Raw genomic sequence first — 25,906 nt, forward strand, 5'->3', positions numbered from 1 at the left:
TCCCTCTTCTTTTTCTGCTGCTCCCACTTGCCTTCTCGCTGGGTTGTTTCCTCTGCCGTGACCACTAGGGAGAAAGCTGCGTGACCCCATGTGTGTTCTAAAATTATTAAACTGTGGTTGACAGGTGCTAGATGCTATGACTCTATGCCCGCTTAGACTCAAATGTCGTAGGGGTTGCATCCCACTTGTGCTCTGTGGGAAAAAGAGCATAGCAGGAGAGCGAGACAATGATAAAAAGAAATATAAAGTCCTGAGAGACAGGGGTGCTGGACCAATGTGTATAGCGGGGGTGCTGAGAGCCGTTGAACCAAACCCTGTATATGATGGAAACCACTTAAAGACAGGGGTGCACTTGTGGAGGAAGGATGGTCTGGAGATTAGGCCTCAGGAGAGCTGGTTTCAATTCTCTATTCTACCTCAGGCTCCCTGTGTGATGTTGGAATTTAGGTCCAGATTTTTAACTCTATGTAGGTGCCAGAAGGGGCAGGAGGATGCCTAGTGGGATTTTCAAAAGCTCTCCGATTCAAAGATTTTCAAAATGGTGAGTTTCTGAAAATACCAGCAGACACCTTTCTGAATCTTCAGGTGCCTAAATAGCTTCAAAAAATCTGCCCCTTAGTGTGTTTGAGCCTCAGGTCCCTATGTGTCCAATGGGGATAATAGCACTGCCCTGCCTCACCGGGCCGTGGTGAGGCTAGACATATTAAAAACTATGAGGTGCTCAGATGACTACGGTGGTGAGGGCCAAATAAATACCCTAGATCAGGGGAGGGCAAACTACAGCCCACAGGCTGGATCTGGCCCGTCAGGACTTTCAATCTGGCCCACGGGATTGCCAGCCCCATGGTGCAGTGAGGCTAAGGCAGGCTCCCTGCCTGCCCTGGCCCCGGGCCGCTCCCAGAAGTGGCCGGCACCACATCCCTACAGCCCCTGGGGGAGGGAGGGGCAGAGGGCTCCGGTGTGCTGCCCTCGCCTGCAGGTACTGCCTCCTGCAGCTCCCATTGGCCAGGAACAGGGAACTGCGGCCAATGGGAGCTTCGGAGGTGGTACGTGCAGGCGAGGGCAGCACGCGGCGGAGCCGCCTACCCCATCCTGCCCCCAGGAGCCACTGCTAAACAGACTGGCCACTTCTGGTAACAGCGTGAGGCCAGGGCAGGCCGGAGCCACTTGAGGTAAGTGGTGCCGGGCCGGAGTCCGCACCCCAAACCCCTCCTGCATCCCAACCCCCTGCCTTGAGCCCCCTGCCGCATCCCACACCCCAAACCCTTGCCCTGGGCCCCTTCTTGCACACTGCACCCCCTCCCGCACTCCAACCCCCTGCCCCAGCCCTACATTCATGGCCCTACATAGTTTCCCCACTCAGATGTGGCCCTTGGGCCAAAAAGTTGGCCCACCCCTGCCCGAGATAATGAGCACTATGGGACAGTGGTAGCGTAATGTTAATACATGGCCCCCAAAGTGCTGCTTGGGGGTCTGATGTACCGGTTAAGTCTCAGATGTAGCAGGGTGGCCCAAAGAAAACTTGGAGGAGCCAGAGCCTGATCCTGCATATTGCTCTACGTCTCTTGGGTGCTTTGGAAGCTGAGGTGCATTCAGTCCCCAGGTCAGCTACTCCTGTGGAAGGGGCTGTGTGTGAATACCAAGTGGGGTTTGTTTTTATTGTTGGTGAACTCAACCAACAAGCTATGTCTGTTATCCTGGGAGATACGAGCCCAAGTAAAGGTCTCTGGCTGGGTTTTTCAGTTGAAAAGGGCATTGTTAACAAGGCAGCCAGTTGAATTTGAATAGAGTGCACACATTCGTAGGGGACACATTTGGATGCACAGGCTGAACCAATTAATCGTAAATACGTTATGCATTTTTATTGCTTAAACTTCTGGACCAGCTAATTAACATTCCGCCAAGCATTCCATTTTCTGGTAAAGCAGCTTCTTTTATTAATGCAATTGATCAACGAAGGGTGTGACTGGATGTGGGTGATAAAATTAACATTGGGGGAAAAAAATCATAGAAAGGAAGGAGATGCAGCCTGTGAAGTAAGGGATCTCTTGAGTTTAGAACTGGTGATTCCAATCCTGCACACCCAAATCTCCTCCTGAAGTAACTGTGGGTGCAAAGGGGATCCAAATTCCACTGAAATCAATGGAAGATGGATTGGGCCCCAAATCATGAAGCCCTCCATACTGATGCAAAACTCTCACAAAGGGTGAGATTATGTGCAGTGGGCAATCAAAACTGAACTTAAGTAAGCCTTGTGCCCTTTCTCTGCATGGGGGTGAATTTCACCCCTACAGAACCGAGTGAGAATTTTACACTAGCAATTAATTACCCATCCTCCCTGAAGTAAGCACGTAACTGTCAGACTAACTGTTTCATCAATGAGTGGCAAGACAACCAAAGAAAGTAAGGTCAAGATGAGATCACAAAAGGCATTCAGATGAGGCATGAGGGGTTGAAAATTTTATTAAAATCTAAAGCAAATCAAGCCCTTTCCATTCAAGGTTCTCTCAGTCCTTTGAAAACAAACTGGGAGTGTGTGTTATTTATCTAGGCTTATCACTGATATATTTTTTACTCTTCCTTTTATAGTAAATGTAAGGGGCTCATTAACGTTTTTGTCTTAGAAAAAGGGATTGCCAACCTGAAAAGTCAGAGAAACACTGATCTAAATTATTCATACAGGGTGAAGTTGACCTCTGGCAGAGGAATAGCAAATCCCACCAAAGCCCTCTGCTCTCTCCACAGGGGTACACTTCACCCATATGCTTTACCTGATTCACTCTGCTTTCAGATTCACTCCTTGCTGGGTGGACTACGTACGTATTTGAGAGGAAAACTGTAAATAGGAAGGAATTACTCTGGACGCATTTCATCTTTATTAAATCATCTGTGAGCCATTTGGTTTAACTTTTGAGAAATCCATTTAATGTAACAAGCAAATTAAAATGGCATGGTTGTTTCAACAGTTGTTAGCACTTGAAATAGAAGATTAAAAAAATAAAATAAAACAAATACAGATGTCACAGGTAATTACAGCGATTTTTTTTTGGCAATACAGTTTTTTTAAAACGTCAAATGTTTTTCTCAAATAAATACAATCTGATCACACTGAAAACATAGTAAACATAACAGTACAACAGCTTAAAAATGAAAAAAAAATATGCATCCATTGATGACCTCAAGTTTTTAGAACTGTCCACAGAGAGAAATTTCAGAAAGTACTTTCTTAGTGGCAACAAAACAAGTTGTTAAAAGGATCTGGTCATATATTTTTTTATTCTCTTACATGTGTATTTCATAAATATTCAATCAATAAATGTGTTCAGGTATTTGAGGCAGCAGTGACAACTAAGTGGCATATTAGAGTGTATGCAGTCAATTGCATTTACAGTTTGATTATTCACTTTAAATGTGTCAGCTCTTCGCATAATTTCATATGTATTTAAGAATCAAATGATTTCCTCTACATTTAGACTCAATTTTTGTTACCACTAGACTTTCCATTATAATCAGTCATTTTCCTACTGACTTTCAATATGTTTTAAATATTGAAGTACTGCAAATCAATTTTCAGTCCTGTGTTTGAATGTGAAAATTATTTGGCAACTGCCTGACTCAAATATCCTACATCTCTCTTGTTAAAATGAATGTTAACTTAAGCAGATGTTAAGTTTTCCCTATACCCCACACATGAGCTATTGAGATTTTCTTCCCATCCTCTTCGACTACAGGACTGCAATTTAAATGCAAATTCTGGGTGCTACCAAAGTTCACAGTAGTGTGTATAGAGTTTGCCACTGCTCCAGAGGATGCTGAAATGAACTGCAGTTCATCTATGTTTATGTTCATTATTTAGTGTAAATTCAAAGGAACAATCATCACTGTTTTTAAATGATATACTCATGTAGTAGTGCAGGTAGGTCTCACAGCAAATGCCTCAATTCACTGCACAAAGGATTTTTTTTTTTCACAATAAAACAGACCTGAACTACTCTGACTTCATCTTCGTTTGGTCCCCAATTCAGGGGTGCGTCCCTGTTCAGGAATGTTTTTAAGTACCTGCTTAATGTCCATTAAAGTCAATAGGATTTAAACACATGCTTAAATGTGTTTCCTGAATCAGGGCCAAAAGGCCAATCCAGGTATGTGTAAAGTGTCCTCAACTTCCACTGAACTCAATGGCAGTTGAGAGCACATAGTACTTAGCAGGTTCAGGTCTTGTGTCACCTGATCCCAAGCCCTGAAGTCCTTAAAAGCCTTTCCAGTGGCTTCAGTGAGCTTGGCATCAGGCCCTTAGCTCCTAACAGTTCTATGCAATTGAAATGAAAAATATCATTATAATATGCGAACAGCTAGTTTAGTGGAAAGACTGTTAACAATAATGCTATGCACAACTATATCCCCAAACCTTCTTTAAAAATAGATGCACGCAGTACACACAGTTACACAGATTTCAACAAAGTCCTTCTGGTATTAAAATCTGTAGGAGCCAGGTCTGTTGATAAAAATGATATACTAGGATAATACCACTCTGGAATCATTTCTCCCTTCTTTTTTTTTTTTTTTTTGGTTTGTTTTTTGTTTTGTTTTGCAAAGTGGTTAATTATTTTTTTCTTCACAAAGAGCTATTTTTAAATAACTCACTCTTTGGTTATAATAGATTATCACTTTAATAATAATAATAATAATAATAATGAAGAAACTAACTCCACAGGAAAAAGAAGAAAAAGGCTTTCTAGCCATCAGTTGGCCATTTGTTCTAGATTTGCTCAGATTCCTTGTAATGGAAAACATCGCATTCTAGAAATAATGGGGCCACATCTTCCACTGATGTAAATGGACATATCTCCATTGATTTCAATGGAGTAAAATCCATTTACACTGGATGAGGACCCAGCCCGATAACTACTTATGGAACTTAAGCAATTGAGCTACCAGTGCATTGATAGTGAGGGAAACTCATGAAAATGTGGCATCTGATGTCTGCATCAACACATCCGATGCACAGTGGACAAAGTGGTACATTGCTGAAATCACCGGGAACTGTGCACATCCTGTCTGGCAGAGACTAAAGTGTTCTAGGCAAGGTTTAATATACACCTCTACCCCGATATAACGCTGTCCTCGGGAGCCAAAAAATCTTACAATGTTATAGGTGAAACCGCGTTATATCGAACTTGCTTTGATCCGCCAGAGTGTGCAGTCCCCCCTCCACCCGGAGCACTGCTTTACCGCGTCGTATCCGAATTCGTGTTATATTGGGTCGCGTTATATTGGGGTAGAAGTGTACTTCAGTGGGCTCTGTGTAGGGCAAGGGGCATGCCTGCATGTGTGAGTTTGCAGTAGGGTGATCAGCTAGCAAGTGTGACAAATCGGGACATGTTTTTTTCTGGGGGTGGGGAGGCGGTATAGTTGCATATATAAGACAAAGCTAATATCAGGACATCTAGTCACCCTAGCTTGCAAGATCAGGTCTATGATTGTTGCAACCCAAACTGTTCCACTTAAGGGAGGGAGTATAGGCAAAACATTCAGGTAAAGGCAAAGATATACTGGACTCAGGGCCCAAGAAATCAGGGAGGCATCCATTGAGTCCTACTGAAACACTTGATCAAATCAAACAGAAAATGGAAAAATGATGTAAAAATAGTCTACTTTTTCCCCCTCTTGTGGCTTCTGGGTGTCACCCCTTATCTACTGCTACGTTAGACCCCAGCCATATGCCTGTAATTCTCATGTTATTTCTGACCAGGCCCAATCTAGGAATTTCTCGAGAACAATTTGTTCTAGCAAGATTTCCAGCCTTGTTCCTTAGCTGAGGGGTTGCATGAGAATCTAAGAACCGTTGTTACTCCACAAGGATCCAGACTGAACTGGTGAGGCCCAATACCATTGCAATGAAGTCAAGGGAAGGAATTTCATTCATTGCAGCTGTATCAGGCCGATGTTCCCCTGGGACAAGACACTGAAGATACGTTAAATATACATTAATGAGCAGCAATGTAGCAAAATATAAGCAGTGATGCTTTTTTTTTAACATTCTAATTAAAAACATTTTAAAAATATCTAGGGTTTTCCCAGTGTGATGCATTTAAATAATGTAAGATGCATTTTTAACAAAGAACCTTATCAGCACCAGTTTCCTTAATGCAAAACCCTTAGACAACAAAATACTGGAAGAAAACAAGATTTTTTTTCTGAGATTCCTGACACCTGAAACTCAAATGTGAGATCAGATAACAATTGCCAAAATACTTTACCAAACATCCAAAAATATACTTTTATAAGAAGAGAATGTTTCAACCTTTTTCCCCTTCTCAAACAGAACACTTTTTTTTAGAATACTAACTCTATGCAAAGATCAATTACTACAATATTCAACAGTCTATGCATACAGGTTTTGTTCCATACCTATTACCAGCTACTGTCTAAACAAATTCCTGAAACGCTGCTTAACAATGGTCAAATCTGGATAGCTTTTCATCATATTGCATATGTTACCCAACCTCTTGAAAGCGTGCAGCACAAAACAGTAAGTTATCAATGGAATTTAAATATACAGTGAAACCCAAATTATTTTTGGTTTGATTGTCTGTTTATTCATTTAATTAAATAAACTCCTTTGCAAGTTTGTGGTAAGTAAGCATGGAGGAAAACAAGCAATAAACACTCTTCAGAATGTCTGTACACAGCTAAAAATAGTTTAAATTATAATTAAAATAAAAAAATGACAGCAATATAACTGCACAGATACTGATGCAGTTTAGATACTGAGGCAGTTTCTTTCTGTCATCGCATAAGTTATCTCCCTGACTTTTCAGTATACATCCCTGGTATAATAATGCATTTATTGATGTCCTACTATGTATTACATATATTGTAAATGTACAAATAATAGACGACAGTTATGGTCATATTGCACAAGTTGCGCTGTTTGTTGACTTAAATTCTGTACAGAATCTGCTGTATATTCCTTGGCAAGGTCCACATCATAAACTAGTTAACATTGTTCTAGACCAAGCTGAGCTTAAAACCCTTAAGATTTGCTCTTGCTGTTGCCACATGGGCAAAATTCCCATTGAATCTGGTGGGCCTTTTACCTGCATCACATATGAAAGATTAGGCTCTCTTATTTTAGGTCACTGTGATATACTGATTGTGTGGCCAAATCCCAATCCCACTGATGTCAATGGGAATTCTGCTATTGACAGGCCTAGCATTTAACAGGATTATTCCTCCCAACCCCCGCCCAAATCTGGACATTTATATGGATAACAAGAATATTCTGAATTATGGCCAGGAAAACAACTCTATTCAGGACAGTGCTTAACTCCCATTTATTCAATATAAGCATGTGCTTTAGTGTTTTCCTGAATTGGGGCCTAAAATAGTAAATATTTTTACAAAATAGTTTTGGAACCCTCATGCTTTAGGGCATAAGCCAACATCCTACTATTGTGAGTCAGGAAGAAACTTTCCTAGAGGCAGGTTATCCTATAACTGCTCATTGCAGACTTCCTTGCATCTTTTCCTGAAGCAGCTGATACTGGCCACTGTCAGAGAGGATGCCGGACTAAAAGGACCATTGGGTCTGATCTACTATGGCAATTCCTCATGACTTTAATGGGATTGAGATTTTAGCTCAATATGAAACAAATCACCTCATAAGTAACAGCTTCTTGGGTTCAGTGTGTTGCTTTTTTCATCACAGTGTATTCTTTCTCAGCTCTGGTTTCTATGCGTGACAGATGGCACTTAAAATGTAAAGAAAATGAAGGGGAAAAAACAAACAAAATCCCCCACAAAAACAACAACGCCCCCCACCTTAAATCTAAATTATTAGCATATCCTTTTGACCTTGTCATTATCCTTGATGAAGGCTGATTACTGTAGAACATCACTAGGGCTGTGGGAAATATTCACAAAGGGGTGAAATTCACCTCTGTGTAGAGAAATCAGCAAAAGGCCCAAGTATCATATAAAGCCCTGTTGTGAGGTCTTAAACAGGATTTGAGTGATGCATAGGATTTTATGCTGGTCCTCTGCATAGTGGTGAATTTCAGCCAAGAAAACCTTCAAATTTGGAGTACTCTTTTCATTTCCACTTAGCAAAATTGCTCCAGTTCTTCACTGAAAAATGATCCTATTTTTTCATGTGAGAACTTCACCCCTGACAGCTTTGAAGTTCAAAATTGTGTTCTGATGCAGATCAACGTCATGTGCTTCAGTCTACCTCAGGCATCTGCAACGTACCCACCTGTGTAATATGTAGGTATCTAATATGGTAATGAAAAGGAATAGTTTGATGCTAGTCTATAATTGGAATAGAGAACTCCTGTCCTCCTGGAGATGAGACAGGATATCTTATGGAACACATTGAGTGTAGCTATTTTGGGGGGAACACGAAACTGCTATTTAGCAAAATTTGGGAGTAATGGGGAAGGTGCCAACATAGCCCAGAACAAAATTGCAAATATTTGTTCTGCAAAAGTTTGCAAATGAAAAAGACCCAAAATTCACAATTTTCACAAAGTCCTAGTTGTCACTAACATGGTGCAGAAGGCGGTGTTGTCTGAGTTCAGTTCAAGATGAAAAATATATCCAGGCTATGTAGCCTTAGATAACATAGACATTTCCTGCAGTGCAGAAGCCTGGACATACAGTTATATTCTTCCATCAATTAAGCCCTTTCTTATATTCGCCTAGTTTTACATATGAGAACTTTTTGCACGAATGTGACTCTATAGGTGATATGCTAGAATGTTTTTGTGAATGATTCACCTAAAATGTTACGAATATTTTTTTTCCACTGTCATTAAACACAAGAAATAAGAGACATTCTCCAATGCTTAGAAAGGCCATTTTTTGTTTTTGTAAGTTTAGCTTTGCCTATTCTTGTAGTAAGGTCTCTCGCCAGTTAAAGCCTCCAGTTGGTCCATGTGTGAGAGGGAGGATGGGGGGGTCTGTTAGTTGCCAAATACCTGTCTCTCCCAATTCTTCACAGGAACAGAACCCCAAGTATGGAATCTGTCAGGAAATATTAAAATACGGAAAGGCAATGAGAAGGAATAGATCTGGAGCAAGGGTGAAGTTTTCAAAAGAGCCAAGTCAATGGGACTTGTGTTCCTAAATTATTTGAGCTCTTTTGAACATTCCACCTCAAATTCAGAAGATACTTTTAATCTGAGACACAGCACGATTCAGGAGTAACACTCAGATGGGAGCTGGGTGAATTTTTTCAGACTTAATAGTTTATTCTCTCAAAAATGCAGTGGTGGATCACCCTAAAAATGCATGGATTTGGGTAAAATGCAGCAAATAGTTTGTTTTGCTGCTTCCCCCCCCCCCAAAAAAAGAGGACAAGTTTTTTGAAAAAGTCATCAATATGTTGACTTGTTGTTTTGAAGAATGTTTCATTTTGACGGTTAGGTAACTGTATTTTTTTTTTTTAAACAAAAAAGGGTAAAAAAAAATTATCAAAACAAATACAAAAAGATATTTTGTTTCAGGCTGAACTAAATATTTTGTCTGATGTGAAAATAAATAAAAATAAAAAAATTCAGTTTTTCATTTTGGCAAGAAAAACTGATAAATTTCCATTTCAAGTGCTTTTTAAAGCACTTCACTGTGAATATAAAATATTTGAGGGCCAGACTCCAACTTTACAATCTCCACTAAATAACGTACAGCACATAGCTCTGTGTGTGTTTATGTCCAGGTCTTGTTGGCTGGCTTAATGCTATTAAGAGTCAGTACAGCTATGGGAGAGTGACCTGGGTTCTATTCTGGCTCACTGATCAACACAAGGGTCAGCTTGTGTAATAAAAGGTGATGATATGAGAAAAAGAGAGAGCAGATGGATTTCCAGCTGCCTGGTTGTGTTTGCAGGCTTGGCACACAGACAACGCTATCTCCTGACACGAAGTCAAGGAAAGGGAATAAATCTGGATGCCCACAATGACATTTTTCAAATCACGTTCCTGACTCTAACAAGGTGCATAAGAAGGGGGACCCTAAGTTGCCACCAACCCATAAGCATAAAAGTGCAGTTGGGAAATGCAGCTCTTTTGTATGCTCACTCCCCTGTTATCTGTTGCGAAACGGACTTGTAAGATAAGCCTCTTAAACCAATCTTTTCTACTCACATGATTTCTGAAGCCTGCAAAGCTCAAACAATGGACTGAATTATCAGACACTAGGAACAAAGTCTCCTCTGGCTTGTAAGGAGATTTTAATTTTTTTTTTTATCTGAAGAGCTTTACCCAGAGGTAATTACCTTTCTGACCATCTGTACAAAGTCCTTGGAATTCTGAGGCGAGAGGCCCTGGAGTTGACAAGTACAGGCCTCCAGAGACGATGCGTGAGCCACTATCAAAATGTTATTTCCTGCAACAAAATGAATAAACACTGATTGTTTGGGAGTTAGAGAAAAAAGCTCTATACAGTGACAACTGTCCAAAGCAAAACCTATCAGTTTGAGACTTTTAAAGATGGGTTTAATTTTATACAGAACAACACAGTTGATATATGTGGGAAAATATTGCTTATGAATAATACTTCTACCACTTTTTAATCTTCAAAGTGCTTATGGCTAGAACTGATTGAAAAGTCTTTGTGCTGTTTGTTGTTTTTTGGGCAACCAATAGCTTTGTGAAGAACACAAGAATTTTGGTGAAAAGATTTTGCCTGCTTTGAAATTTTTGATTTTTCAAATGATACAAATATATTTGTTTCAATTTTGCTTTGTGAAAAAAAAAATCTCAGCAAAAGTTTTTTTTCAATTCAAATAAAATGTTTCATTTCATTTGAAATTTTTCAAATTTTGGCCCTACTTCTGGCCAACATTTTCAAACCCAGGTTGCCTAAAATTTATTCAATCACCTAAATAAAATCTCCCTGATTAATAGAGATTTCAGTGTGAGCACTTCTGAAAACCAAGCCACTTTTATTCACATGGATAGGTATGGATTTGGGAGCTAATGTTAGGCACCCAGGTTTCTATATAATGCCCATATTCCTAATTCAAACTGGAAATAAGGCACAGGGATTTTTGTAAGTGAGGATAATTAATCATTGGAACAGTTTACTAAGGGATATGGTTGATTCTCTGTGACTTGAAGTCTTGAAGGTTTGGCCTATATTAGGTCAGCATAACGAAGTCGTGTGAAAAATCCACACCCCATAGCGGTGTAGTTAAACCAACCTAAATCCCCATATAGCCAGCGCTAGGTGGATAGAAGAATTGTTCCTTTGACCTAGCTACTGCCTCTTGGGGAGGTGGATAACCTATGCTGATGGGAGAATCCCTCAGCATAGGTATTGTGTACACTGAAGTGCTACAGTGGCACAGCTGTGCTTTTGATGTAGCATTTTAAGTGTAGACAAGCCCTCAGCTACAACTGACTGGCTTTCTACAAGATATGTACCAGTTTAATCACAAGTTATTAGACTTGATGCAGGAATCGGTGAGTGAAATTCTCTGGTTTGTGTTATATAGGAGGTCAGACGAGATGATCACAATGGTCCCTTCCAGCTTTAAAATCTACAAATCTGAATATAATCTGGGGCTCAAATCTGCAAATCCTTAAACTGAGCATAGTGCTTGCTACACTAAGTAATACCATTATTTTAACAGTACTGCATTTGACTGGAAGCACTTCTAGGTTCAGGCCTTTAGCGTTAAAAGTGGGGTTTTATTATTTTTCCCCCTAAATTCAAATTTGGCCATGTCAGTGCTGACCATTGGTTTTTCAGTTCTTAAGTGTTAGCCAGAGTGTATTTTATTTTAGAATGATTTTTTTTAGCTTAACATATGGCTAGTTGTAAAATTCTCAAAGAAATTCATGAGAACGACTGAAAAAGAGCAGAAATTGTTTTGTGTTCAGCCATCTTTTCAGGAATTCTATTCAGTAGTAGACCTCATAGAAACATTTTCATGCTGTTTTTTTTTTCCTCACAAAATTCCAGATTTTCAAAAATGCTCAACCAGCTCTATTTGATAGAATAACTTTGCTGAATCAAACAAGGTGAAAGAAAACAATGCTATAGTAATCCAAGAATCACACCCAATTCTTTCCATTTTCTAAAAGTACTTTATTAACATTAACTCATTATGCCTCAAATATCCATGTGAGATGTGTATTACCCTCATAACGCAAGAACTAGGGGTCACCAAATGAAATTAATAGGCAGCAGGTTTAAAATAAACAAAAGGAAGTATTTTTTCACACAATGCACAGTCAACCTGTGGAACTCCTTGCCAGAGGATGTTGTGAAGGCCAAGACTATAACAAGGTTAAAAAAAGAGCTAGATAAGTTCATGGAGAATAAGTCCATGAATGGCTATTAACCGGAATGGGCAGGGATGGTATTCCTAGCCTCTGTTTGCCAGAAGCTGGGAATGGGCAACAGGGGATGGATCACTTGATGATTACCTGTTCTATTCATTCCCTCTGAAGCACTTGGCATTGGCCACTGTCGGAAGACAGGATACTGGGCTAAATGGACCTTTGGTCTGACCCAATATGGCTGTTCTGTTCTTATATTCTTATTTAACAAATAGAGAAACAGGCAGAGAGGTTAAGGCCAAGATTTTCAAACATGACTAGTGATTCTGAGTGCCTCAGTTTGTGAGTGTCCAACTTGAGGTATCTTAAAGGATCTTGATTTTCAGAAAGCCTTCAATACCTATCCTCTGAAAATCAGGTCCCTTTAAGGAGACTTAAGTCGGGCATGCACAAATTGTCAGCTTCTTTAGAGGCCAATGTTTTCACGCTGGGTTCTTCTACCTGCTTTTTGGGGCAAATTATTTCTAAAAAAGCTTGCGAAAGTATCAGTAAACACAAACAAGTAAAACAGCTGGGGTTCTAGAAATATCCCATCCCAACACTTTTAATGTTCGGTTTCTATTCACCATTACTGATTTCAACATTTTATTTGAAATTTTTTTTTTGGTTTTGTCCAGGTGCAAAACAAGCCTGTGCAGTAGTGATGACCAGCCTAAGGCATCCATACTAGGGCACACAAAGACTCTTCTTCTGGTCCTGGTGGTGGAGATGGGAGGGAGGAAATGGCCTGGAGTGGAGTTGTTCCGTGGCCAGAGAAGACAGGGGAAACCTGCACAGCTTGTATAGGTTGTAGGGCCCCTAAAACAATAGGGTCTCATGTGACCTCTGGTTCTAGACAAACCTGGTAATAACAGACAATAGAATATTTTACCCAGAAATGGGCCTGAACTACACAGTTTCACACAGGTCTTGAATCCCCAATGTCTGTGGGCTGAGAGGATTCAGACATGGGGTTTTGACAGAGACAGTGGCTAGCCATTGTTATTCAGTCCCAGAGTGCCTAATAGTGGTTTTGGATCACTATTGAGGCATTAGATCCCTTTGTACCATGGTGCAGAACAACTTACCTTTGCCTTTGCATTCACTTATGATTTCTTTCGTTACTTGATAGCTTCTACTTATGTACGTGTCATAAGACTCTGAAACCACTAACTTGCTGACTGGTATATGAGGTCTACGGACAGAAAAATGAACACAGTAAGTTTTCAGGAGGAGAGATTTTAAATGCAAGTTACTTAGACCCATGTTTTCACACTGGCTGAAAACATGCATGCCAATGCCCGTGTGTTAAACAAGAAATCTCTGTTGTTTCTCTAATTCTTCTAAATAACTCAACCCCCTAGACCTTGTTGTTTGTGTAAGGAGCATTTCCATAGGTTATCAGTGGGCTTTGAACCTTGGACTTTAAGCACCCAAGTACAGACCTCCATCTCTTGAGCTAAAGGAGTAATTCCATTAGCTGGCAGCAGTAGTTAACTGTTTTCCTCTATGTACACCAGTCACTAGAGATGGAAAGCAGCATACTTATACAAGCATGTTACACTTGCAGTCACGTGTAACAGTAATAATAACAACACTTTGCACTTCAATAGGTCCTTTGATCAGAGAATCTCAAAGCAATTAATTAAACTCCCCAGCACCCAGGAAAGTTTGTGAGTGATATTGACCTTGTTTTAGAGATGGGTAAAATGAAACAGAGACTATGTCTTCACTGAGTTCTTCAAATTTCCCACCAGTATAGCTCTGCCAGTGGTAGCAATGATGGGAACTCTAGTATAGATGAGGCGCTGGGGTTATTAATCACAGTGTTGTCTAGACCTGCTCAGAGCAGGATCAGATGAAGTGGTGGTAAAAACACCAGGGGCTGCTGCTGCCTTAGAAAAGTATGGTACTGCACGGGTGGAAATGTTTAAGACCAGCTCAGTGCAATGAGGCCAGAGTGGTTAAGTGACTTGCAGTGTGATTTTGGCCAATGAATTCAATGGGAGTGGTATTGGAGGCAAGCCACTGGAGGAGCTTGAGCCTGGTCTACGCTGGGGGGGACTAGATCTAAGATACGTAACTTCAGCTACAAGAATAGTTTAGCTGAAGTTGACGTATCTTAGATTGACTTACCTCCCATCCTCACGGCACAGGATCGACGGCCGTGGCTCCCCCGTCGACTCCGCTTCCGCCTCTCGCCCTGGTGGAGTTCCGGAGTCGACGGGGAGCACGTAGATGAGACGCGATAAATCGATCCCCGATCCGGCGGGTAGTGTGGACATACCCTTGAGGTGGGGGAACAGAAGGCCCTATTCCTCTCCCTGGGACACAAGGAAAAGCCCTGTCTCCTCATTCCATCCCAGGATATGAGGAAACTCCCATTGGTGTCAGAAGGAATTACTCATCTCCGACAGCAGGAGACTAGGACTCCAGGCGTTCACCCGGTCCTCTAGTTTAACCATCAGACCACACAAAAGAAGGTTTCCTTTTTGGCTAGGAGAACATACTTTATAGTCTTCCCAGAAGCTTTGTGTTTCCTGAACTGGCTATTTTCCTGTGGTTCCACTGCTTTGCTTAGTGCTAGCAATGTGATGATACCCTTTTTGGAATAAGTGCAGTGTCAGTATCTCTATTTAGGTGCAATATGCACAATGACTATATATTTCCACAGACCCAAAAAGGTAATTTGTAGGCAGGGAGGACAAAATATAAGCAGCTATATGGTATAATTAGGCATGAAAGGGTTTTTGGGTTTTTTTTTTGCTTTGGTTGCTTATTTCTACTAGGTCATCCTAAAATAGAGTAACTCTGGTGTAATAGATGGATTCAGGGTTTCTGATGATATCACAAACCACAAAAAGCAGCTGCCAAGTAAGTTGTCACCAAACCCCCATGTGTTGGAATTTCCCGTGTTACATTATTTATAAGGTGGGAATGATTTTATCGGAGACCTTTTAGTTTGCATTTAAGATCCTTCCCTTCTTTCTAAAACAGATGGTTTACTGTTGATGAGAATTCACAATAATTCTGAGATTTCACCAATGTGACTGAGTGCTGACCAGGACCACATGACCTTTCCCTAGAATCTATTGCTGTATGGGATTTTTCAGAAGCTGTTTAGGCCTGGTCTACACTGGAGGAGGGGATCGATCTAAGTTATGCAATTTCAGCTACATGAATAACGTAGCTGAAGTCGACGTACTTAGATCGACTTACTGCGGTGTCTTCACCACAGTGAGTCGACTGCTGCCACTCCCCCGTCAACTCTGCCTGCGCCTCTCGTGGCGGTGGAGTACAGGAGTTGACGGGAGAGCGCTCAGGGGTTGATTTATCACATCTAGACTAGGCATGATAAATCGATCCCCTCTGGATTGATCGCTGCTTCCCGATCCGGCGGGTAGTGTAGACACACCCTTAGCATAAATGAATCATAGATTTGGAAGCAGGGAAAACCCAGCAGGTCATCTTGTCTATTTCTTAATTCCTTGCGCGATATGTGGGACTATTCCTACCAAACTGTTTTATTTAGCATCTCTGTATGCCTTCCAACTGTTTACAACACAGGTAGGCACTGTGCATGAGTCAGTATCCTTACATTTCAAGCAGCAACTCCCTTGGTGCGAGATGGAGCTGTGGTTAGCAGTTGCTGAGAACTTGAGGCTAAATGCAATAGTATTCGACAGCAGAAGCTGCTGGCACCAAAGGGGTTTTATAGAGTTTTAAAAGAACTGGCTGAGGAGCTCACTGGACCGGCAATTGTTGATTTTTCAATAAGTCTTGGAGCACTGGGGAAGTTCCAGAAGACTGAAAGGAAAACTCATGTTGGGCCAATTTTTAAAAAGGATGTGTCAGTTTCCTCTGATTAGAAATGATCAGAAACTTTCCATCAAAATGTTTATTTGAGGGGGAAATGGTTTTTCAATTAAATGAAAATTTTAATGAAAACATTTCTGGTTTCATCAGTAATTTCTGAGTTTTTGCTGAAAACCCCAACCGAAGCATTTTAAACTGAAAATGTTCAGCTTTTGGTTGCTGAAAAGTAGAAACAATGTTTGTTTTCAGGCTTTTAGATGAAAACCTCAAAAATTCTGATGAAAACGATTATTTTAAAAAAACCTGTTGTTGAAATTTTTCACTGGGTGGGGAGACAACACCCTTCATTCCACCTCTCATGGAGAATACTTCACTCAGAGGAGCATTTGCGAGGGTTCAGAAGTTAATGTCTGAGCTCCTCTGATGGAAGGCACAACGATCAGTGCTTACTATTAAGCAGTATTAACCACTCAGCTGTATTTTGTACACATACAGATAAAAAAAGAAACTGGAGTTGGCTTTAAAGCCTCGTCTCCTGCTACTTATGGGAGAGGGTCATGAGAGAAAAGAGCCTTCTCCAATAAGAGTTTCATTTGCAATAATATTGAAAGTTAAAAAAACCCATGTGTGTTCTGCATTTGTCCCAGTAACATTTAATGCTCACTTTAGGGAACATGAGCTTTTCGGAAGGGAAACTGAAGACTTATATGGGCACTTCATACCTGGCAATGTCAAACGTGGGAATGATTAAAAAGCAGGGGGGCCACTGCAGGAGTTTCTCATGTTGATTAACCATTAACTTACAATTCTTGTGGACTTTGGCTGCCTTCCCAGTCACAATGAAATAGTAGTCCAGGAAGGAAGGACAAACATCAGAGGAAAATTGAACATTAAGGGCCAGACCTTCCACTAGTGTAAATTGGTTTAGCTCCTGGAGGAGCCTGGCCCTAAAATGGAGGCATCATAGGGGTGGACAAAGGCAGGAGTCTTGAGACCAGAGTCCTGTGGAGAGATGGCTAGGACGAAAGAGTGAGTGATTGGTGCTAGCTGGCTGGATAGGGCTGGGCTACCTGAGCCGGGAAGATGATGACGGCACTAGGAGTGGAAAGAGGACAAGGGTCTGCCCCAAGGATGCCTTGAAATTACTGATGGATGCTAACGTGTTCCTCAGCATGTTGCCAAGTGTATAATTAAGGGCCCCAATCATGCAATCAGAAATCCAAATCCATATCCAAGATTTGCATCAGTGGGGTAGTTGGGTGTGACTGAGGTCACGAGTTAGCCCAGGCTATAAATGTCCACCACAGAGAACTGACTCAGCTCAACCAGCTCTTTTATTACTTTTTGAAGCAGAGATAAGCCTGGACTGCAGCGTTCAGATCCAGAGCCCAGAGCCCAAATCCCAAAGCTTTGAAATATGGTTAAAAAAAATAAAAATGCAGGGCTACACCCTGGCCCATGAAATGCCCCACTTTGCACGGCTCAGCTGCACTAATGGGGCATATGAGGATTCCACGGGAATGGGGGAACCTTAGCTCAGGGGGCACAGTTTATCAAGGACATACCTAGAGTGCAGCAATTCTCTGGTGAGCCCTGGCTTCTAGGGCACCATTACTGGCTAATGCAAATTAGAGCAGACCTGAGCCTGCTCTAATTTAGGCTGGGAACTCAATAAGCTCCCAGCAGCCCCAGGGACAGTACAAAGGTAGTCAACCACTCAGCCAGAGAGAGCTTAGGTTTGGGTCCCTGGTGTTTCGTTCGTTTCTCTCCTATGCATTAAATTCAAGATTATTCATTGCTAAGGAAACTCTGTGAGAGTGACATGGCAAGTTCTGCTACCTGTAGGTTGTATCAACACACAGATTGGCTGCAGCTAAATCCACTGCGGGTATCCAGGCAGGTAATGTGGTACCAGAGACCCATTTTGTCCACTCAAATAAGCCCGGCTCTACTCGAATCTTTAGGTTATTTTCTTGTTGCAAACCTGAAAGAAAAAAAAAAAGGAGGGAGGGAATCCCTGGAAGCAGGGGGTGGGACTGGGGACAAGAGGATTTAGGATTGGGGTTTTTCTTTTTGGTGCTATTTTGATTAGAAATCAACAAGTTCTTCTACAGGTTGGGAGTCAGGGCCAGATGTGCACAACTCCAGTATTTTGCTTGTGCATGTAGCTAGTTGACCATATATATGAATGGCAGGTATGGGCATGTGTCACGTAGGTGCACAGAACTAAAGAAGTGCCCCTCATCTAGACACAACTCTGTATTTTGTATGGAGCTCTCTTTGGATTGTACGTTTTGAAGGGTTCAGAGCCGATAAGCATGCTGATGATGCTGAAGAGAAGACGATGGCAGCTCCGTGCACACCTTACGCTACCATTGGCCAAGGGAGCTAACATGTTAGCCTTTGCTTCCCAGCCCTGTCTGTGCAGCAGCATCTTTCTGGATGACATCAGCATGTTTACCGGTGAAAGAAATTCGTATTAGTTAATAGCTGCAGAACCAGCAGGGGGAGCTCACATTTCCTTACATCACAGAGTGTTTGCATTGGGATGGTGAAGTTAAAAAGGATGTACTGAACACTAAACGTATACATATAGTGCACCATACAAAAGATTTAAAAATCATATGTTTGGGCACCTGGAAATGGGTAATTGCCCCCCCCACATCCACACCCACCTCTTTACAGGCTCACATATAAACTACAAAGGCAGTGTTAATATTATAGTAGCACCTAGAGACCAGGGCCCCAGCGTGGTAGGCACTTGTTCAAACATATAACAAAGAGACAGACCCTGTCCTGAGGAGTTCACAATCGAAGCAATATGCACAATCTATGCCTACTAAGAGAATAATCAAGGGAAGGCAACTATTTGCAGAGGGCTTTGCTTAGTTGAAAAGCATATACCAATGAATGTTGCCCACGAAACCTGTCCCCCAGGAATGTGCCCTGGAATAGTCTGTATGCTGCTATGTACTCAATAGCTCACACATGGTCTAGGGCAGTGGCTCTCAACCTTTCCTGACTACTGTACCCCTTTCAGGCATCTGATTTGTCTTGCGTACGCCCAAATTTCACCTCACTTAAAAACTACTCGCTTACAAAATCAGAGCTAAAAATACAAAAGCGTCACATTGCAGTGTTACTGAAAATTTGCTTACTTTCTCATTTTTATCATATCATTATAAAATAAAGCAATTTGAATATAAATATTGTACTTACATTTCAGCGTTCAGTATATAGAACTGTAAAACCAAGTACTGACTTTGCCAGTGCTTTTTATGTAGCCTATTGTAAAACTAGGCAAATATCTAGATGAGTTGATGTACCCCCGGGAAGGTCTCTGTGTACCCCCAGCGGTACATGTACCTCTGGTTGAGAACCACTCATCTAGGGCAGTGAAATCTGTTAGCCTGAGAATGTAATGTTAATCAGGGCGCTTGGACACAGGAACGGCCATATGAAAACAGGCCATTGATCCATCTAGCTGGTATCCTGACTTCAGTAGAAGCCTCATATTGTGCCTGACTACTGTACAATGCTATGCAATGGAGGTGAGGAAAGAAAATCCATTTTCTGCCTCAGCTGGCAGTGGCTTCATACCCCAAAGCATGAGGATCCATGTCCCTTGTAACTTAAGCTATATACTGCAGGAAAGAGCCGTGCTATTTTTGAGACCTTCCATTAAACAAATGGGGTTTCTATTGCTGGCTTCCCCAGAAAACAGGAACAATCCAGACTCTCCCCCTTGTCTGTTTCTTACCTTTCAGAATATTGTGTGCTGTCTGTACGCAGCGCAGTGACGGGGAACAGTAGACATGTTCAATAACAGTGTTACTTTCCAGCAAGGCTTCACCTGCAAGCAAAAGTTTAGCATCACTGATACAAACGTTATAGTAGACATCACAGTAATTGCAGCATGCATGCTTCAGTGAAGTTGTAACATAGTAGGAAGCTAATGAAGTTCTCCAGTTGGATTGGTTATTTTTTTGTAGACCTATTTATCCATCAGATTTTATTTCAGTAGTATACTATGCTTTGTGTCATAGACAGCTGTGAAACAGTGGTACCTTTTTCTGTGCACTGTCCTCTTCAATTTCTAAGAACTCAGTCAGTGTACAGAGAGACAGCAGCCATTTTGCACTCAGAATGGCTGTAGCCTGTTTCAGGACAGACACACCAACACTGTGCTCTCTCCTGGAGACTTGATTCTTATTTGTTCTTGTAGATTTCTCTATTTTAGATTGCAATCTTACACTGAAAACATAGATTTGCTCTTTATGCATGGGAAAAATATAACAGGCTTGAGTCTCATTTCATTTATACTCATGTAAATCAGGAATAACTCCACTTAACTCAGTAGTCCAGAGCCTCATCTGGTGTAAATTACCATGGCTCCATGGTCTTATTTAGTTAATCTGGTGTAAAACCAGTGGAAGTAAGATGAGAATTTATGATTATTTATATTACGGTAGTGCCTCAGGGACCCAAATGAGATTGGGAATCCATTGTGCAAGGTGCTGTACATGTACATTCACATAGTAAGAGACGGTCCCTGCCCTATAAAAAGCTTACAATTTAAATAGACTGGCAGGAGCAGCGCCAGGGTTTTTGCCACCCTAGGCGGCAGCACTCCTCCTCTGAGCATTCAGGGGGCCTGGGGTCTTCGGTGGCGGGGGTCCTTCTGCTCCACGTCTTTGGGCACTTCGGCGGCGGGTTCCGGAGCGAGTGAAGGACCCGCTGCTGATTTTCCACCGAAGATCTGGAGCGGAAGGACCGCCTGCTGCCGAGGGCAGCAAAATGCCATCCCCCAAATCCTGCTGCCCTAGGCGACCGCCTAGGGTCGCCTAGTGGAAGCGCCGGCCCTATAGACAGGGCAGACAAAGGGAAGGAGAATACAAGGGTTATTAATCTTGTTAAATGTTTAATTATAACTGTATGTATGTTTAACTGGTTTTCGAACCTGTGGGGAAAGTGGAGTGTGCAGCTGAAGGAGATGCATGTATGAAAATCTTTCGCCACTTGATTCTGAGCTGCTGTTTTACTAACCAGGTCAGAGGATTGTTTGAAATGATAGTTCTGGGATTCTTCAAGGTCATGCTAGCATTTGTGCAGAACAGAGCTTTTGCCTGTAGATGGCAGGCATGCTGTAACAGTGCTAACAAGCTCTTTTATGTAAGGTAGTGTTGGTCATGTATACATTTCACACACAGAGACCCCTGTGAATGGTGCCAGTGAAGTGTTCTCATTGCTTCTGAATTAGCCCTTCTGTTGTGTATATTATGAGTGCAGGTTTTACTGACCTTCCTTGAGAACTGCCCCTGCAGTCTGACTATACTATTATTATATCCCAATCCGGTTTTATTTAAAAGGCCTACATTTTTCAAAGTGTGCAGTAATTTTGGGTTCCCAACATGAGACACTTTAAAGAGGCCTGATGTTCAGAAAGTGCTCTGAAAATCCGATCCTTAAAGGTGTCTCAAGTTGGACAAACCAAAATCTGTAACATTTTCAGGGGTTGTTTCTGAACTCCCCAAATAACTTACTCTCACTCTGTAAAAGTAGAGTGGTAGAAGGCTACGTATTCCCCTTATGAAATAGGCCAAGAACAGAATCGGGGAGATGCCTGATTTGACTTGAACTATATTTGACAGTGTAAATATGAAACCCCACTGGGGAGATAAAACCGTGTTTGTGCTGCAAACTACAGATCAAAAATTAAGCTTGTCAAAATCAAGTCAGGAACATATTTTGCATACAGCAACTGTCATGTTAACTGTAATACTTTTACTACCATCATTATCAACCATCTTCCACAGTGTGGCAAATTTACAGGGCACTTTTATGTGCAACGCAGCTGCATGCCTAATTGCTTTGATTTTGTTCATTGTTCTTCCTGCCGCAATGGCAGCTGAATGGGGCCAGGCTGACTTTAAAGGAAGTTCTTTTCTAACTAAATTGAAGAAACTTTCTGAAGGCTCTCAACGTGTCTAAACTCTTTTAGCTTCTGGCACCTGATTGAATTTTTCCGTATTGCACTGCTCTTTCTTTTCTGGGGCGTGGGGGAGGAGATATAAATGCTTCTTGCACAAACTATTGTCTCAGCCGACGAGAGCTTACCAACAAGTCTTGCTTGTGTGCAACCAAACACGGTGATTGGTGCATCTTTTTCATAATCCCTGAAACCACCACTTCTTTGAGGTAAGCTGTGAGGCATGTTCAGGTTTGTACGCATATACCTTCCTGTTAGGGGAAAGTTTAGAAGCAGGTGCTGGAATTAGTGGAGGACTGAGAAAAGCACTCAGTATCATGCCCATTACAACCCTTCATTCACAACAACTTGCACACAACAGATGTTAACCAGAACTGAGCGGGAAAGGGTTTTCACGTTGTGGGAGCACTTTTCAGAATTCAAAATTTTTCCTGTTCTGAATCAGGAGGAACTATTTCATGAACATTTTCAGGATTTCCATGGCAATCTGAGGACAATTTCAGTTTGGGCCAATTGAAATGTTTCATTTTGATCATTTCAAAATGTTTGATTTTATTTTGGATCTTCTAAAATTTTAATATTTTTAACTATACTTAGCTTAATTTTCTACATGAAAAGTAATTTGAAACCAAAAAATGGGGATGAATTTTTGTTTCAAAAATGTCAGGAATGGGAGGTTTTGACATTTTCAAGTTTTTTCCAAACTTTTTTCGAAAGGTAGAGCTGACCCTTTCCTGCAAACAGGGTTGGTTTCAACGAATCGACATGTTCTGATGGAAAAAAAAAAATTAATTGAAAAAATCCCAACCAGCTCAAGTACTAACTATGCCTGGAATTACTGTGGATAACTTATTACTATCAGGAATACTGAGGCTTTGTTTATATTGGGGAGTTGTCCCAATTTTAGCCACCAGGGATCACCTAATGGCATTGCTGCAAATCCTAGTGTAGACAAGGCAAACCGTTCTAAGCTGAGATTTGCTCTCGTGCCATTTGCCCTGGTTACAATTAGGATTAAGAGCTACCAGTGCAAAGAGTGGCTTTGTCTGTCTGCATTTCTCGCTCCAGTGGATTACTGGAGTCAATGGGAGAGCGCTCATGGTCGATTTATTGCGTCTTCACTAGACGCGATAAATAGACCCCCGTTGGATCGATGGCTCCAGAGGTAAGTGTAGACCTGCCCTAAGAGTTTGCATTGGGCCCCAATGGCTGGATTGCCAATGGCTAGAATCAGGGAAAATCCCTGGTGTAGGAATGGCTTTAGCTTACAAATAAGAATGATTATGGAGAGGTTTTATTGTTTCAGTGAGATCTTAGATTCAGATGATTTCCCACCCCACCTGCAGGGCAGACCAATGTGGTCAAGCATGGTATTCATCCACCACATCCCCACCCCAAGTTGGTAGTTTGCAATGGCTGCAACCACAGATTAATATGGATGTGGATGGGCTAGATCCACTCAGTGCCTAACCCCACTATAATACAACCCTACTTAATCAAAGGCCTAATTCAAGACTGCAGAGAAGGAGCAGATCTGTTGGTATTTCACACTGTCCCTTTCCTAACCACTTCAGAGTGCTGTTAAAATGGTATCTCAATCAGCCTCACCCTATGAGTTACATTCCAGCGGAGTTTGCCCAGGAGACAATCCACTTAAACTTTTCTTGTGCAGTTATTACCCCGACCCTACCCCAAAAGCTAGGGATTAACCGATCCTGCAGCAACTGACTCACCTTTGGCATCAAAACACTGGGACAACCAGTACTTTCCAAACACAACATCCATTCTCTCCCCATGCCGGCAGACAAAAAGACATCGTTTTTGAAGCCCTGGCTGGCTGGTTACTCTCAGGGGCTGAAAGCAAAGTGACAGGAAGTTTGGCCATGGTGAGAATCCAAGTGCCTTTTTCTTAGTTCCAATTTATTTAAGAGTAAGAACCTAATTCTTGAATTAATCCTAGTATGAACAAGGGGCAATGGTCACTCCACTGAAGTAAATTATTTATATCAGTGTAAATGTGGTGTAAATGAAAGAAGAAGGCCCTATGTATCCTTGTTCCATAGGTATTCTGGGGACAGATGTTTTCTTCAGAGCTTGTGATCTGTAATATCCCCTTACAGCCAGCAGAGAATTGTAACCTGAGCTCCCCAGCACAGCCAGTCCAATCAGATGTAGAGAACGAGCTGTTGGTGTGAAACTAGCTGCTGGAGATTTGCCATTAAAACCACGCAGAACCTGTTCACCTGGGTTTACTTTAACAGTACCTGATGTACCCCAAGTGAGACTAGATTCCAGTGCCAAGTATGGGGAGCGAGTTTCACTAGCACAGTGAAAGCTTCAGGATTCTTAAGTTTCATTACTCTGGCAAAAAGAGAACAGACAGGCAGAATGGGAAGATGGCACAATGTTGTGTGCAGATAATACAAACCAATTGCAAAGCTGGTCAATCTAACGTTTAGGCCCCCGTGGTCTTGACAGGGTGACCCTTTAGCTACTGGGAGGGGTGGGGGATGCTTCTGAATATTTTAAAATAAACGTACTGCTGCATTGACATCTTTGGAGAGGGAGATATATTTCATCCACAGAACAGGTGTAGCACAGGCAGTGGTAGTGCAAGATTCCTCCCACATTACCCCATGTGTCTCCTTCCTGACCATCTCCACGGTTCAGTTTCTGTCTCCACCCGCCTCCCCTTCTCCCCCCCACCCACACATTCAGGTCTTTGCATTTCTGTCAACACTGGTGGCAGCTTTGTGACATGGAAAGCTGTCCGCTGGGAGCAGGACCGAAAGCAACTCATTCAATATATGCCACCAAACAGCCACCTGATTCTAAGGGCTTGTCTTGGAAGCCAGCAAGCTGGGGCATATGTTTATATAACTGTCTGTAGACAGGGTATGTCCACACTGCTGTTAAGACACTGGCGGCTGGCCTGGGCCAGCTGTCTCGGGCTCAGATAAGGGGTTGTTTAATTGTGGTGTAGACATTCAGGATTGGGCTCCAGCCTGAACTCTGGGACCCTCCCATCTCAGAGGGTCCTAGAGCCCAGGCTCCAGCCCAGCCCAGCCAGTTCCAGCCGGATTCCAACAGTCATCTTAGCAGCAAATGACTCCCTAGTCTGTTCCCAGTCCTTAGGCCACTGAGTCCTTATGGGCAAGCCCACCTACATTTTGAAATAGGCTGTGACTCCTGCCTTGACAAGTTTTCTATACAACTCACCTCCAGGACTCCACCCTGCTTTAATCTGAGTTCCCAAACTCGGGGTGGCAAAGAAGTCTGAGGGACATGACCAGCATTCCTGGCGTATGGCTAGATCAGGGGAGGGCACCCGGGGGAGGGGGGGCAGAGGAGTCTGTCGGCTGCCCTCGCCTGCAGGCACCACCCCCCACAGCTCCCATTGGCTGGGAATGGGGAACCGTGGTCAATGGAAGCTTGGGGGGTGGTACCCGCAGGCGAGGGCAGCATGTGGCGGAGCCACCTGCCCCACCCCACCTCCAGGAGCTGCTGTCGGACATGCTGGCCACTTCCGGGAGTGGTGCAGCGCCAGGACAAGCAGGGAGCCATTCGAGGTAAGCGGTGCCGGGCCAGAGTCCGAACCCCTCCTGCACCCCAACCCCTGCCCTGAGCCTGCTAACCCCCTGCCTTGAGTCCCCTGCTGCACCCCTCCTGCACCCCAACCCCTGCCCTGAGCCTGCTAACCCCCTGCCTTGAGCCCCCTGCTGCACCCCAACCGCCTGCCCTGAGGCCCCTGCTGCACCCTGCACCCCAACCCCCT

At 42.5% G+C, this 25,906-nt stretch overlaps 1 protein-coding gene across 2 annotated transcripts in view; it reads right to left on the bottom strand.

Moving 5' to 3' along the window:
* Positions 1–2,902: 2,902 nt before the first annotated feature.
* The window catches only part of UBASH3B (ubiquitin associated and SH3 domain containing B), a 104,603-nt gene continuing 81,599 nt past the window's right edge, over positions 2,903–25,906 (bottom strand). For both annotated transcript variants that reach the window (XM_034754414.1, XM_034754415.1), the window contains exons 8-14: positions 23,865–23,985; positions 22,260–22,382; positions 19,903–19,995; positions 17,982–18,126; positions 13,415–13,521; positions 10,277–10,386; positions 2,903–9,027 (exon numbers count right to left, since the gene is read on the bottom strand). In XM_034754414.1, coding sequence (XP_034610305.1) covers positions 8,890–9,027; positions 10,277–10,386; positions 13,415–13,521; positions 17,982–18,126; positions 19,903–19,995; positions 22,260–22,382; positions 23,865–23,985 — 837 coding nt within the window. In that variant the 3' untranslated portion in view covers positions 2,903–8,889. The remainder of the gene's footprint in view (positions 9,028–10,276; positions 10,387–13,414; positions 13,522–17,981; positions 18,127–19,902; positions 19,996–22,259; positions 22,383–23,864; positions 23,986–25,906) is intronic.

Source organism: Trachemys scripta, chromosome 21 (assembly GCF_013100865.1).
Source record: "Trachemys scripta elegans isolate TJP31775 chromosome 21, CAS_Tse_1.0, whole genome shotgun sequence".
Lineage (NCBI taxonomy): Eukaryota > Metazoa > Chordata > Testudines > Emydidae > Trachemys > Trachemys scripta.